Source organism: Diabrotica undecimpunctata, chromosome 1, assembly GCF_040954645.1.
Source record: "Diabrotica undecimpunctata isolate CICGRU chromosome 1, icDiaUnde3, whole genome shotgun sequence".
NCBI lineage: Eukaryota > Metazoa > Arthropoda > Insecta > Coleoptera > Chrysomelidae > Diabrotica > Diabrotica undecimpunctata.
Window position 1 is genome coordinate 4,222,903 of NC_092803.1, and position 15,983 is coordinate 4,238,885.

The following is a 15,983-nucleotide window of genomic DNA, read 5'->3' on the forward strand; positions in this document are numbered from 1 at the left end:
AACGTTTACCATCATAACCTCCTAGTTTTCGAACACTTTTTGGCACTATTGTTTTGTCAAGAATTTGTTTAATTTCCTTTGGAGTAAATACACGTTGCATCTAAAAAACAACTTCGGTTGATGAATTAGATGAATCTTGTAAATACACTTTTAAAGATTTTTCATATATTTACGAAAAAATCTGGCTTTTAGAGCAGCAATACTACTGTAGTTTGCTCAATTAATGCTCGTCGATTGTCATCCTTTTTGATTTTATATCCGATGTCTTTTAACAATGTACTAAGCGATGATTTTCCAATATCCACTACTTCTTTATTGATAGGTCAAACTCTGCAGAGTAACATGCTTCTCTAAAAAAAAAGAATTCATTATCGCCTTTTACAGCAAAAAATAAGTAGAAAGAAAATTTCATGAAGATTGAAGTAAGTAACTACCGAGGTTCTTACATTCTCGGCATTTTTTACATATTTGAATACTCTCATCACCTGTATCCAGAAAGTATTTATATAAACGATTTTTTGGAGCACCGTTCCCATTTCGCATACAGGATCTCACAGTTTTGCAAATTTTTATACAGCCACGCAAGTAGGTATTTTGCTGGCTATAATCTCCTAAATGCCAAACGAGTTAAACAATGAACGCCGTTTGTTTATATCAACTTTTTCTATACATTTTCGCCGACAGCGACAGTCAAAGTCAGATAGGAAAACTTTACCTTTAACTACTTTTCCCCTGCTGGTTTTGTATGTCATGCCACTGTTTCGCAAAGCATTCCGTGAATTACGCTGCCATTTTTCTGTATTTCTTAACCTCTTTCGGGTAGCCTGCTTGTTTTCAGGTTCGGTTTGTTCATTTAAATCCATATCACGTTAACTAATAAAATTTCACAACGGCTTACATTGAACACAATAGTATTACGTTTGAACTAATGCATTCATAGACGCAGGTGGAATTAACTCACTGTTGCGCTGAATCATAACAAATTCTTTTCACAACAACAGTAATCTTGTACTGTCTACGGTATAACCAATGGAGACAGGACTTGGCTGTTTGTTGCATTGAAAACAATGGCTTTTAGAGATAATAAATAGGCTAAAACTTAATAAAAAAAAATACTGGCCCTGGACCATTGTTGTTTTGATACACTCGTATTATTTATGTATTTATGTAAAAAAATTAATTATTGATTTTTTACGCTCTAAGTTTAATCTTACAAATGTATTACTCTAAATTAATAAAAATCCTATTGTAGGAAAACCAATATCTATTACCACGCCGAACATAGCAGATGAGAACAAAGGTCATACAACAATCGGCGACACTATCAGACTGAAGTGTTGTTCAATGCATAATCCAGTCGACGTGACGTTTAATTGGAATACTCCTACAGGATTTGATGTAAGTAAAGGTGTTTGGTTTTTCTTACAGTTTATAGTCGCTTTAATGGGATTTTAAACATATAAACATAAAACTACCTATCCACCAAAAGTGGATTTGCTTTTTTGCAAACTGAAAAAAATACCCCTGCTTTAAGATTACTAGAACATTTACCATCCTCAGCAGATGGGCTGATAATGTGAGATAAGATAGTGGATATATATGATTTGGTCAATACCATCTGATTTGGTATTGTTTCATCATTATTATAAGTGGCTCGACAATTGGTTGTGGATCTTGGCCCGCTCACAAAGAAGTTGCTACTCCTGTCGATTTATGACAACTTCCCTCCATCTTCTGATCGTTAGAATCTGTAGGTGTTCTTCCACATCACCAATTCATCTCCTTCATCGTCCTCTACTTCTTGTGGCCTCTGGTTTTGAAAATGTTAATCTCTTCGTGTATTCGTGATTTGACATCCTATCAAATGTATCCAGTCCATCTAAGTCTTTGCACTTTAACAAATTTCACAATGCCTGGATTGGTGTATAACTGATATGGTTCAAAGTTGTATCTTCGACGCCATAGCCTATTTTCAATAACGGCCCCAAAAATCTTTCTAGGAATTTTTCCCTCAAAGATACCAAGAAGTCTTTCATCATTTTGAGATAAGCTCCATATATAAAACCGGTCTTATTAAGGTCTTGTATATATTGAGCTTTACTGCACTTTTTATATTTTTATTTTTTAAATGTTTCTGGAGACCGTGAACAGTTCTGTGTGCTATTGCTATGCGTCTTTTTATTTCGTCGGTTGTCGTGTTTGTTGCATTTACTAGCGATCCAAGATATGTGAATTGTTTGACTTGCTCAAAGGTATGGTTGTTGGTTTGAATTCTCTGTTGGATATTTCGGGGGTTTTTAGAAACCAACATAAATTTGGTGTTTTCCTCGTTTATCACCAAGTCCTAATTCACTTGCCGTGTCCACAAGCCTTGTAAAACACTGCACCATGTCTCTCATATAGCTGCCACTATAACTATATCGTCAGCGAATGCGAGAATTTGCGTCGATCTATTAAAAATAGTTCCATTCATTCTAATATTTAATTGTGTGATTACCTTTTTCAAGGCAATATTAAAGAGGAGACACGCCATCACGTCCCCTTGTCTTAGACCATTATAATGCACCGGCTTACAAGAGCGTTATGACAAGCAAAAATTCATAAGATTCGGCTTCGAATTGTTTTCTCGTCCAGCTTGTTCTCCTAATTTGGTCCTCTTTGATTATTATCTTGAAAATCTGGAAAGACGACTCTCAAATAAAAAGTTTAGCTCAAAAAAAGAGATAATTGATGAAACAACTTTTATTTTACAGAGCTCTCACAACCTTTCTACTTGGACATCATAAAAAAGTTGGAAAATCTCTAAAATCGTAGTATGGTTTTTATTTTCTTTATGTAAAAATATGGTTTTTTATTTTAAAGAAAGATATTTATCGGAGCTCCTAGTATATTATAATTAGGAATTTTACAGGGTTTGGGAATGAATGACCATGATAATAAAATGTAGTAACATTTACTCATAAAATAACATTTATAATTTACACGTGTTGTTTTTATTTTTCAGTCAAAAAGGATGAATAAAGAAAATACTTTCAATGAGTCTACATTGACCATTTTAAATGCCACGAAAAACGATATGGGGGTCTACACATGTCTTGTATCCGATTATTACCATCATAATGCCGTTAGTAATATAACAATGACTGTTTTTGGTAAGTACAAAAATATTTTTTTTAATCCGCCTTTTCTCAGTCCAGGTGATTTAACAGGTTAATTATATTTCCTACTACTACTACTAAGGATTTCCACAGTTTTCACTGTCTTCCTTCACTCAACCGTTTTCTCCAATTTTCCCTGTCATTCCAGTCTCCATCTCGCAGGGTTCTTTTCTCCATAGCCTCGTCGATTTCATCTCTGAATGACCTTCGGGGTCTTCCTCTCTTTCTTCTTCCAATCGGGCTCCATTCTGTGATTTTGTTTATCCAGCGTCCTCTGTCCGCTCTTCTGACGTGGCCGTACCAGGATAGTCTCTTCTCCTCTATATAGTAGATTATGTCTGATTGCACTCCCATTCTCCGCTTAATCTCTGAGTTTTCAATTCTGTCTCTTTTTGTAAGTCTACAGCTTCTCCTCAGGAACTTCATTTCTACTGCTCTTATTCTACCTCTATTTCTCTTGTTTATTGTCCAGTTTTCGGACCCATATGTCAGGATTCTTCATGTCAGGGTATTATATATTCTCTTTTTTGTCTTTATCGTAATGTTCTTATCCCACAACACTGAGTTTATTGGTCTTATACAGTTTCTTGTTTGCCTCAGTCTGTTGTTTATATCTTCTTCTGTTGTTCCCTGGTTCGATATTATGGTTCCTAAATACTTGAATTTATCTGTTCCATTTATTTGTCTTCCCTCGTCTATCTCTAGGTTTCTCATATCCTTGTTTTGTGTTGTTAGGTATTCGGTTTTCTCTAAGTTTATTTCCATTCCGTTGTTTTTATATTCTTCTTCTAGTTTTCTGAGCATAAAGCTGAGATCTTCTTCATCTTGTGCGATGACTACTTGATCGTCGGCAAAACTTAAGGTGTATAGGTATTCGTCTCTTACTGGTATGCCCATTCCTTCGCACTTTCTCCTCCATGGTTTGAGTGTCTTTTCCAAGAATATTTTAAACAGAGTAGGGGACGTAGCACAGCCTTGTAGAAGTCCTTTTGTCGTCTTAAATGGATTGTAGGCTTTATTTCCACATTTAATAGCTATTAAAATTATATTTACAAAAATTTCTAAACCACGCAACTGTGCATTACCGGTCCCACCGGTACCTATGGCTTGGCGTGGACTCGGTGCGTTACCAACCGTCAGTCGGGGACCGGTAATGACATAATTAGTTTTTATATTTTTAACGTTTTATAAATTATAGGAGTTTTAAGATCAATCATTAAAAGTAAAATCATTTAAAGACTTACTATTATCATCCGTTTTTCATCAGGTTTCCTGTTAAAAATGTGGTCAACTATCAGAGAGCCTACTATTTTTTACAGATTTAGAATAAAACATCAAATGACACAAAACTTTTTAATATTTTATTAGAATAAATAGTTAGTAAAGTAAGGCGAAATGGAGAAAACCTGACGACACTCAAATCAGGGCATAAATAAAGACCTGCTCCAACAACGGACCATCTGGATGAGCAGATTGAAGAATTCTACGATGGTATCTCAACGGCACTGAAACAAACACCAACACACTACACCATTATATGCGGCGACTTTAACCCAAAGATCAGTCTAAAGCAGGAAAAACAGGAAACAGCATTAGGTAAATTTGTATCCAAAGGCAGAAACGAGCGGGGACATACACTACTAGAATTTCTATTACAACAAAATCTATACCAGATAAATAGTTTCTTTTCTAAAAAAAGACCACATAAGATGGACGTGGAAAAGCCCAGATGGCAGGATCAGAAACGAGATAGATTACCTAATCAGTGACAAAAACATATATTCAACGATATCACAGTCCTTAATAGCTTTATCACAGGCAGCGATCATAGAAAGGCCAGAGCCAAACTAAAATTAGACTTAGTAACAGAAATATCTAAAATGATTAGGAAAAAAGCCAACCCAATATGGAACAACCCAACAAAATATCGAGAGGCTCAAGTAAAATGCTGCCCTAAAAGACGCCAAGACAAAAAATAACCATTGAAACAAAGCAACTAATGGAAAGTAGAAGAAAAATCAAAGGAAACGAAAGCATTGACAAAGAAAAACTAAGAAATATAAATAAAGAAGTATCAAAAGCTACAAGGAGAGATTTAGGAAAATTTAAGAATGAAAAGGTCCACCGAACTATAGAAGAGAATAAAAGTCTGAAAGTCCTGCGAAAACGGCTAAACATTGTAAAATATGAAAAACACAAACTAAAGAACAGAAAAGGAGTCCCCATATTAAATAGAAAAGAACTACTACATATATTTGAAGACTCCTATCAAGAACTATACACAAGTCAAAGAGGAGTCCAAACCACCGCATCACGCAAAATCATCAACCAGGGTTCAGAGCTTATGCCAATGATCACAATAAACAAAATCCAATACGCAATGAAAACGATGAAAAACAACAAAGCACCAGGAAAAAACGGAGTCGTAATAAAAGCTTTAAAGATGGGCGGACGTGCCCCTTCCCAACCAAATAAAAATTTTGTTTACCCTTTGTCTAACAGATTGTTGCATACCGGAAACATGGAACAATGCAGTAACAATTTTACTACACAAGAAAGGAGACAAGGCACACCTAGAAAACTATAGACCAATCAGCTTATTGAACCACATCTATAAAATGTTTACCAGAATAATCACGACAAAAAAAGTTGGATTTCTACCAGCCCTGAAAACTAGCTGGCTTCCGCTCAAAATTCGGAACAAATGATTACCTACAAACAGTACCTAACACCTTAATAGAAAAATCGATAGAATATAGCAGATCACTGGTACTTATCTTCGTAAACTTTCACAAAGCTTTCGATACTGTGGAATTAGACAGCATTATAACTGCTCTGAACAATAGTAGAATAGATTACTGGCTTACAAAGTTAGTACAAGCATTGTACCAAAACGCCATAATGCATGTAAAACTACATGATACCACCAGAGAAATTCATATAACGCAAGGTGTGAGACAGGGCGACACTCTATCGCATAAATTATTTATAACAGTCCTCGAATACGCCTGGAAAATGCTAAAGTGGGAAAATAGAGGAATAAAAATAGACGGGGAAATGCTTAATTATCACTTGCTTGAAGATATTTGACCAATGCGTTCTTCCTATTATGATATACGCAGCAGAAACTCGTACTCTCACATAAACAACAACAATAAAAATGCGAGTGACACAAAGGCGCATGGAAAGATAGATGCTCGGCATGACAAAGAAAGATAAATTAAGGAAGGAATACCTAAGGAAAAGAACAGGTATCACTGATATCGTCAAACGTTAGCCAAGCTGAAATGGAATTGGACAGGTCACATAGCGAGGCTAAAAGACTCAAGATGGATCAGAAAACTAATTGACTGGCGCCCAAAGAAGACAAACGCAACATAAGACGACTACCAACACGGTCCTCAAAAATTGTAACATTGTTCTGCAATAGAACATTTCAATAGTGTCTATCTTTCTTCTTTTCGCTTGTTTTAGGGTCCAAGATTTATATCCGTATAAGTATTGGATACATTAAGCAGTTGACCAAGCTCGTTTTTAGAGTTCGTGAAATTTGAGAGTCCTTCCTATATTTGTGATCAATCATCCCAGATATAAATATAAGCTCACAACCTCTAACCGCTCAATCGTGGTTATGTGTGGATGGTGGTTATATCTATATCTATGTCTATGTTATCTATCCACTATCATGATCTTTGTCTTTGATATGTTTAACTGCAGACCAAATATTTAACGTTCGTATTTAACCAGTCGTATAAGATCATTTAACTCTTCTTGACTATTTTCTAGAAGTGCTGTGTCGTCTGCAAAACGTAGGTTGTTTATTTATTTTTTGGCCATTTATTTGGTCTTGGGGTATTTCTCTTTGTACGAAAATCTTTCATTATTTATGTGTAGCATTATTTTGCTGGCTTGAGATAAGACAGTTGGTTCTATTATAGTGATCGCATTTATAAAAGCTACCTTTTGTATGTATTGTTGTTATTGCAGATTTTGTCCAGTCGTCAGGCCATTGCTTTGAATTTTATATTTTGGTACAGAGCAAGTGAAGCCATTTTATTCCAGATTCTTCTGTATCTTTGGGCTTTTCTGCTGTTATCATATCTTGATCTGGTGCTTTGTTATACTTGAGTTTACTTATCACCAGTCTTATTTCATTGTCGAGTATGTTAGGTCCTTCTTTGACTTCTTCGGGAGTTTGGTAAACAAGTTCCTGGTATCATACAATAATATGATCAATTTAATTTCCAATAATCTGATAGTTCCAAATTCATGTTCGTTTGTAAATGTATTTATCTGGGAAAATAATAAAACTTTATTAATGATATTGTAGCTTTTAATATTGTATTTGCGGGCACACTTATTTTTCCAGATAAGAATTTCCACGCCATTGTTATGAGAGAAAGAACAGATACTTACCATAAGGAGCCAAAAGCGGGAAAAGATCAAGTTACGTGGGTTGTGGAGGTATGGGGTCATCCACATACAAATTTTACTTGGTAAGTAGATTTAGTATATATATATATATATATATATATATATATATATATATATATATATATATATATATATATTAAACTTAGAGCTAAGATTAATATTATTATAAAAATTAATATTAAACTCACCAGTCTTCCGGGTTGAACCGCGTCGATATCCATTTTGCCGAGCTTTCGACATCCTCTCTGATGTCTTCTTCAGGGCTTCCGAGGTCTCAGTCTCCCGAGCCCCCAGACACTACTACACTCACTAGTCACTTCTAGTTCACTCACTAGTTCACTACTGCTCGGCAAAATGGATATCGACGCGGTTCAACCCGGAAGACTGGTGAGTTTAATATTAATTTTTATAATAATATTAATCTTAGCTCTAAGTTTAATTGTACTAACCGCGGAAATCTTTCCGAACATATATATATATATATATATATATATATATATATATATATATATATATATATATATATATATATATATATATATTTATATATATATATATATATATATATATATATATATATATATATATAAAATAAATGCTAGAAGAGGACTAAGCCTAAACAATTATAATGGGTGATCCAATTATAAGAGCCACCTAGTAAAATTCAATTTTTTTTACAAAAGGGTATTTAATTGAGTTATTGAGTATATATGTTAATGCGTCTGTTTGTCGCATTAATCCCGTAATACTTTATAAAAGTACAATAAATAGTCTGGGAGCAGTGGCAACACAGCATACGTGGCAACACGTGACTCAGATACTATTGTTGGTGAGTGCTGTCCAGCCTAGCTTGTAACTCGTGTGCATATCATGTTATATTATTGGTGTTATAATATTAAGAGTTATAATAAATACTTTCCATTACTCTCTAGTGATATTCTGAAAATCGTATACTATTTTTTGTAAATTTAGCAAACATTGCATGTTAATTACACCTGTGGTACACGAACATCAAGGGAAAAGCCAAAGACATCTCACCAAGGAAAACAGCGGAAATAAAAACTTTATTATTGAACACTAACCACTATAACAGAAAAATGGCATCCATTTCTAAAGTTTCAAGGGCAACTGTGGACTTTATAAAGAAAAAACTTAACGAAAATTTGAATTTGACCCCACGGTGAGATTTTGCACAGTCTGTTATTAAGTGAAATATTTTCACTATCGGAAATGTGAAAACAATCTAAAAGGACCTCGAATCGATTCCTGCTAAAACCGTAACTTTGAGAAATCGCATTTTTATAAAATTTTCTTGTCTAATCAAATCCACATTATAACTGCTAAAAAATGAGGTAATTCATCTCTATCTGTGTCTTGCGGTTTGCACAAAAGCAAATAATTTTTGATGGTTTCATTTATAATCCCCTCAGTTACTTTCTGTCGAGCATATCTATTTGTTTCTGTTATAAATAAATCTTAAATTTTATTATCAACAAATACTAAGTAAAAATCAATCGGTTCACAATCACTCAGTTGCTCCTCGTCAATGTTGAATCCTGGACTATTAGTAAATTTAAATTTATGTTATTATTCCGGGCTATCTATTTCTTTCCACAATATTTTATCTACTTTTAAATTCACATCCTCTATGTTGATGATTCCGTCAGTTTCTCTGGGTTCTAAATAATCAACAAATCAATACAAAATAAAAATTACAAATAAGACCAATTACTAAATCATCGACTAAATTAGAAGGACCTGCTTCAATATACAACTTTTGTTCCTTTCTTGGTCTCCTAACATCGTCACTTCTTTCTATAAAGTAAACAATCAAGACACCAATTTGTACTGTGAGCGAAATCAGTTACCTATTACCACTTTGTCAATAGAATTACTGGGTTCAGTTTCTTCACCAGTACTCGAATAAAGTTGATCACTGTCATTCTCTCGATAAGCAGGATCAGCATCAGAGTCATAATCTGATATATTATAGTCACTGAAATCAGATTCTTCCAGTATTCGACGAAGCTCATCTTCTGATAATCTTTTTTTGTTCAATATATAAAGATATGAATACTTTTCTACTACAGGAAATGAATACAATTGTTGGACACGAATATCACAGTGAAATACTAATGTCAACAAAAATACTCACCTGAAAAGCTGGAGGTAGGTTTTATCCGAACAAAACATATTTACGTTTTCTATAGGCCAGACCTTTCTAATTTATCATATAATAACACAACAACTGCATCCCTCACGTGACCATAGTCTCTTAAACACGATAACATACTAAGGAGAAATTGGTAGACATGGTCTGTGGTAAAAACTTGCTGTGCACCAATGTGGTGCATATGGGGGTTAACGTGTTAATGACTGAATTAATTTGTGAAAGAAAATGATGGGAGTTGGCGGGTTTGGCGGGTGGATGGGTTTTCGATAAACAGAGTGATGACTGGTTTTTCTTTATGATAACTTCGAGAAACGGTAGATATAAATCAATTTCCACCTCCAACGTGAACTGGAAACTAGGATATATACCTTTCAAATGGGTTTGAAAAGACACCAAGGCATCCCTGCCATGGGGCCAAATGACGAATGTATCGTCAACATATCGTAGCCAACATCTGGGTTTGACCATTAATGTGGATAGTGTTTGGGTCTCGAAGTCTTCCATAAAGATATTGGCAATTAGTGGAGATAGCAGGGAGCCCATTAGCGCACATGTGGATTTAAGCATTGATGTGGATAGTACTCGGGTCTCGAAGTCTTCTATAATAATATTGGCAATTACTGGCGATAGCAGGAAGCCCATTAGCGCACATGTGGGTTTAAGCATTGATGTGGATAGTGCTCGGGTCTCGAAGTCTTCCATAAATATATTGGCAATTATTAAATATAGTGGGGTGCATATTGGACCTCTCTTCCTTTATTCTGTATCTTTAATCAAATTTTGTAATAAAAATCTTGGTTAATAAACAAAATTTTAATATATTTTTGGAATCATTGAATTTTTTAAGGGAAATTTTTAAAATTTGACAAAGAATATATAACAATATAACCATAACTTAAAATCTTAAGGTTGCATGCAAAAATAAAATAGTTTCTCAATTTTGTAAGTAAACAAAAAATGGGGTGATAATTACTCCAACACATAACTACTGTCAGAAACTGTCACCACACAGTCGCCGGTTTAAAATCTGTTTTCATTTAAGGTTAAATAATAGAAACGAAACAATACGGGAAGAAAAGGGAAGGAAATATGAGGTTGAAACTACAGAACCTCAGTTTTATAGACCTGAACGGAGAAATCTAATTTCCTTGAAAATTAAGAATTTAGCCATCGGAGATTTCGGAACGTATACGTTAATTGGACGCAATAAAGCCATGGAGAAGTCCCAAACGTTTTTTCTGAATGTCACTGGTAAGTTCCAAAAATAATTGATTTATTTATAGTATGATGGTTGTTAAGTTTTTACTGTCTACTAAACTTCAATTACAAAATAATAAAAGAAAAGACAGTTGAGTTGAGATTTGATTTCACATATAGTGTCTCTGTATATTCTCTTATTCGTATTTCATCCTAACAGGAATCATCAGAGCGACTGATACAGAAGCTGGAAAAGTGAAATCATCAATCTCAGAAATGCAAAAGAATTAAGAATGTTTTTCGAATCCCCCGCTATACCTGGTCAAACGAAAATGCTAAAACACTTCCTTCAGTTTTTTTAACTTTAGTTTTGGGCTTCTTTGAAGTTTTTTAATATGTTTTGGTTAAATTAAGGACGCACTAGCAATATATTTTTTATTTATTTTATTAAATAGATATACTGGACGTTGCTATTTTACTGTATACTTTAGAATGGTCGAAAATGTCGATATATTTTAACACATTCGCAACCAACCTCTTTTTAGGTCTGTCCAGTCAAACTGATTGTGGTTATACAATACATTAAAGACACATGCCAAATCCACCATTTTTGGGGAGGAGTATTATGATTGAACAAGGATTATAAAAAAAATTGTTTTATATAATGTCACACATGTGTGACACTGGTTTATAGTAATAAAAATTTGAACATAACCCAAGTGTCACAAATATGTGACATAAAATTTTTTAGCTACTATTAATAAAAAATCATTTATTTCTTTAACATTAACAAAAATAAAAATTACTTTCCAATAAAAAATGAAGCATAAGTTTAATTGTCTTTGTGTGCCACTCAGCAAAACAGGGTGTAACACATAACCCAATGGGCTGTCCATCACTCCCCTTACATTCCTGACATGTGTCCCAGGTGACAGCCCTTTTTTGCTTGTACTACACTGTCGACATCTTTTCCGCTTTTTTCAAGTTGTGTTCCCCAACAACTTTTTTTGCTTGGCCGTTCTGTTTGTCCCAATAAATATTTGATCACTTCTTCTCTAAACTGAAGGTACGACATTCTTGTTTTCTTTGACGTGTTGCTGACACGTCAGCAAATATCTACTAAGTAAAAGAAAACTTTCATGTACCATCTCAAAGTGTTTCGTGGTGTGCCATAATATGAAATCATCTTGAAGCATGTTTAAAATTTCTTTAAATTATTCCCCTTAGAAAATTACTTTCACTCCACCTATGTCTACATATTTTGCTAGGAACCTTAAAAATAACCCAAAAGCAACGAGCGATTTGTCATGCCTTTTTTTAACAATGAAATATTTTACCAAATGTTCTCTGCTCTTTTTATCTATCATTTGTTAAATAGAAACCCTTCCTCGTAACAAAGAAATCAGTTTCTATTGTCAAGCACCCAGCTTATCTTCTAAGAAAAGCAGAGATGTCGGTTTTCGATGAAGTTATAATTCCTGTCGGGAGAAAGTGGTTAGGTTACAAAAACGACCACACTAGTCTTGTTATTTAAGTATCATTTTCGCGTGACACTCTTCGGCTAATACTCCCACTATTTTTTATCCTTAGCTTGTCTAAGATCAGAATTCGAATTTATTTTCGAGTTGGTTCCTGTGGTAAGCAGTTTGTCTCCATCAAACGGCGGTAAGTGTATTTTCAATTTATCCTTATCTATATATCTTCATACAGTGCTTCCTATATTAAGTAAGTTCTCTTTTATCAAACAGACGTCTTACGATTCGAAGAAACGAAGTCACTTCTGTTTGCCGTTCGTGTCTACTGTTCGTCTCTACTGTTTGTCTCTACTGTTCGTCTCTACTATTTACTACTACGTTCATCTCTACTATTTACTGCTACCTGTATTACTACTGCGTGCTGTTCTTGTTCTGTATTCTTCTTGTATTCAATAATAAATTGTGCTATCACTTATCTCGTGCTAACTGTTCAGTAAAAATTGTTATAGTGCATTTAATTTAACTACTATACCTCAATATATCTTTGTTGATGAACTGTTTGCCTTTTATTTTTTTGTTATGATATAAATTTATATTTTTATGCATGGTGCATGGGCATCTTTCAGGCATTGTTATTAATTTATATTACTATTTGATTTATCATATAAACAGTGTATATGTGTCGAAATATTCGTGTATAAGTATAAGTATAAGTGTGTACCGCACAATCATAATACCTTTTCTCTCACGGTTTACTTTATTCTCGCGTGATTATCTTAACTGTACTTACCTTTTTCGTTATCTTATTCTATATGTCTTAAGGTTTTCGTGTTCCTCTAAAAATTGGGTGGTGTCCAAATATTTCCCTTCTCTTATCTTCTAACTTCTCGTCCCTTTATCTTCAGTACTTCTCTAACTGATTCTTTATATTTGAGCTGTAATAAGAGCCCCGACCAAGAGACCTCTACCAGACTAAAGCCTAAGCCTAGTATAGGTAGTAAGTGATTTATATTGGATCTGTGCTCCAGTATAAACGTAAAGAGGGAAGTTTTATGTTACCCATTAATATACAGAGACGCAAAAATTTTTTTAAGTCGTCAATATTTATATCTATCCAGCATCTTACTATTTTAGGGATATATTTTTTAAATTAGTGTTTTCTTTACGTGAAGCAGCTCTCTGGTTTGTAAAATCTACGATGTTTATCAAAAGCTCTTCATCAAATAGTAATGAAAAATATTGTATAGGTATTGCGTCAATAGAAATTTTTACTTTTATATTTTCTTGTTCAGCAAACTGATGTATCTCAATTGCATCGTTTGCTTTGCCCTCATCATTACTCGACTCACCGCCATCATTGTTCGACTCACCCGCATCATTGCTAGTATCCTCAGTCTGTCTATCAGAATAAGAAGGAGAATATTCACTTCCACTAGAATAAAATATATCATCATTATGGTCCTCCTCGAATTTATATTCAATATTTTCGGTATCTTTGTACTCACTAACTGCCCTACTAGCCATCTCCCCCTCTAATTGAAGGTCTCGTGTACTTAGATGTCCTTTTGACATTGCTAATACGTCTGAAACAAATAATAAGAGATTACACCGTATATAAATAAGTCACATAGTTATAGTACCTGTCTAAATAATTATACACAATAACGACAGTTTTCTTATTTGACGTTTGTATAAGTGCATAAATTTATAGGTTATTTGCGTGTGAAAGAAGGATTTTTCAGGTGGACTGTGTCCCAATTTAGACCCACTGTGATAAACTGTAGTAAAATTATTTAACATATCATCACGTAAGTTCGGAGTCACACATATGTGTTGTTGCTAAAGCAGTTCTTACGAAAACTTCACCGTCACACATATGTGACGGTTGGTCGTGAATGTTTTAATATTTACTACTATTTTTATTTCAGCTGGACCGGTAATTACAGTAAAAACAGATCCGCTTCATATGGTAGATATCCCAGGAAAAGTTACTTGCACGGCTGCAGCCAATCCGCCTCCCGATTTCAAATGGGAGTACAAGTCTTGTTTAGACGATACGTGTCAATATAAACCAGTAAGTATTCTAGGGAGAAATGTTTCGAATTGTTTCCAAACAACGAGGAGTATGTTTTTCTACACAGCATTGGAAACCCAATAACAGAATATGCAACTTACTACTACTTGAATTAAAAATTTTATTTTAGGATGTTAGCAGTATGATTTGTAGAAAGACGTTTATTATTCCATTATGTTCAGAAAAGCTTCTGCAACCACTGAGAATCTTCCATAGCCCATTCATAACAGATTTTTTGATATACTTTTATATTCAGGAGTTTTCCAGAAGATTCTAGAACCTGAAAATTTTAACAACATTTCTCCTTCTTAGAGTGCCGTCTTCCTACGGAGGTTGGCAATCATAATGGCTGTTTTTATTTTTGAACTTGCTGCTCTAAACAAATCAATCGATCTGCATTGATTCCAATCACGTAGATTCTTCAACCATGAGTTCTGCCTTCGGTCAACAGATCTTCTTCCTTGACTCTTTCCCTGTATGATGAGTCTCAAAATTTCATATTTTGGTCCCCTCATCACGTGGCCTAGGTATTCCAGTTTTCTGGTTTGTATAGCGGTGATTAGTTCTGTTTCTTTACCAACCCTCTCCAGTACTTCTTTATTTGTAATTCTATCAGTCCATGATATTTTTAATACTCTGCGATATAACCAGAGTTCGAAAGCATCGATTCTTTTTAAATTGCATTTTTTTAATGTCCGAGTCTCAGCTCCATATAATAATATTGAAAACCACATTCAACCAAGTTTATTTATTGCAAATATCACCTTCGTTTTTGCTAATTTCCTAAGACGTCTTTTGATTTCTTAATTTTCAGATTAAAGGCAAAATTATATCGTCACAGGGTGTAAACTTAACTTCCCAAATTGTCATCAACCCAAAAGAGAATGGACTTGCCAAATGTATAGCAACCAATAATATCAACTCGGCGGAAAAGGATATCGGATACTTCGTGACAGGTTTGTATTAATAATAGATTTGTGTAATGTCTTTCAAAGTACAACTTACTACTTTTATTGGAAATTACCCACAATTTTAGATTAATATATGTTTACTAGTCATTTTTCCCGTCACCATGCGACGGGGATCCAATCAATCGCATCTACAATCACTTCACTTAATGTTTTCTGTCTTCCTCCTATTTTAGGCTATGGCGACAACAGAATAAAATTTTAATTATTGTACTCCTTTCATAACTTGGTCACGTTTGGAGGGTAGCTAAACTTTGCGTAAAGTCGTCTTATGAAATCGACATACGTACAGCAAACGCCAGTTAACTTGGCGACGGAATACGCAAAACGTTTGCAAGCTTTAATATATCATTAGAAAGATAAAATTGTTATCATTTTTTTAGTCAATTTAAATAAAAAGCCACTGGTTTATAATATTTCTTCAATTTAACATATAAACACAATAATAATTATGACTGAATTTAATTAACAAATAAAACTACTTTGATATTGTCTTTCATATTA

General features: G+C 34.1%; 1 protein-coding gene across 1 annotated transcript in view; it reads left to right on the top strand.

Annotated features, from left to right (window-relative positions):
* Positions 1 to 15,983, top strand: part of LOC140444334 (vascular endothelial growth factor receptor 1-like) — a 96,313-nt gene that overhangs the window by 21,218 nt on the left and 59,112 nt on the right. Inside the window, exons 6-11 of the mRNA XM_072536086.1 lie at positions 1,253 to 1,398; positions 3,005 to 3,152; positions 7,528 to 7,654; positions 10,808 to 11,016; positions 14,366 to 14,511; positions 15,326 to 15,467. Of these exons, the coding sequence (XP_072392187.1) occupies positions 1,253 to 1,398; positions 3,005 to 3,152; positions 7,528 to 7,654; positions 10,808 to 11,016; positions 14,366 to 14,511; positions 15,326 to 15,467 (918 nt within the window). The remainder of the gene's footprint in view (positions 1 to 1,252; positions 1,399 to 3,004; positions 3,153 to 7,527; positions 7,655 to 10,807; positions 11,017 to 14,365; positions 14,512 to 15,325; positions 15,468 to 15,983) is intronic.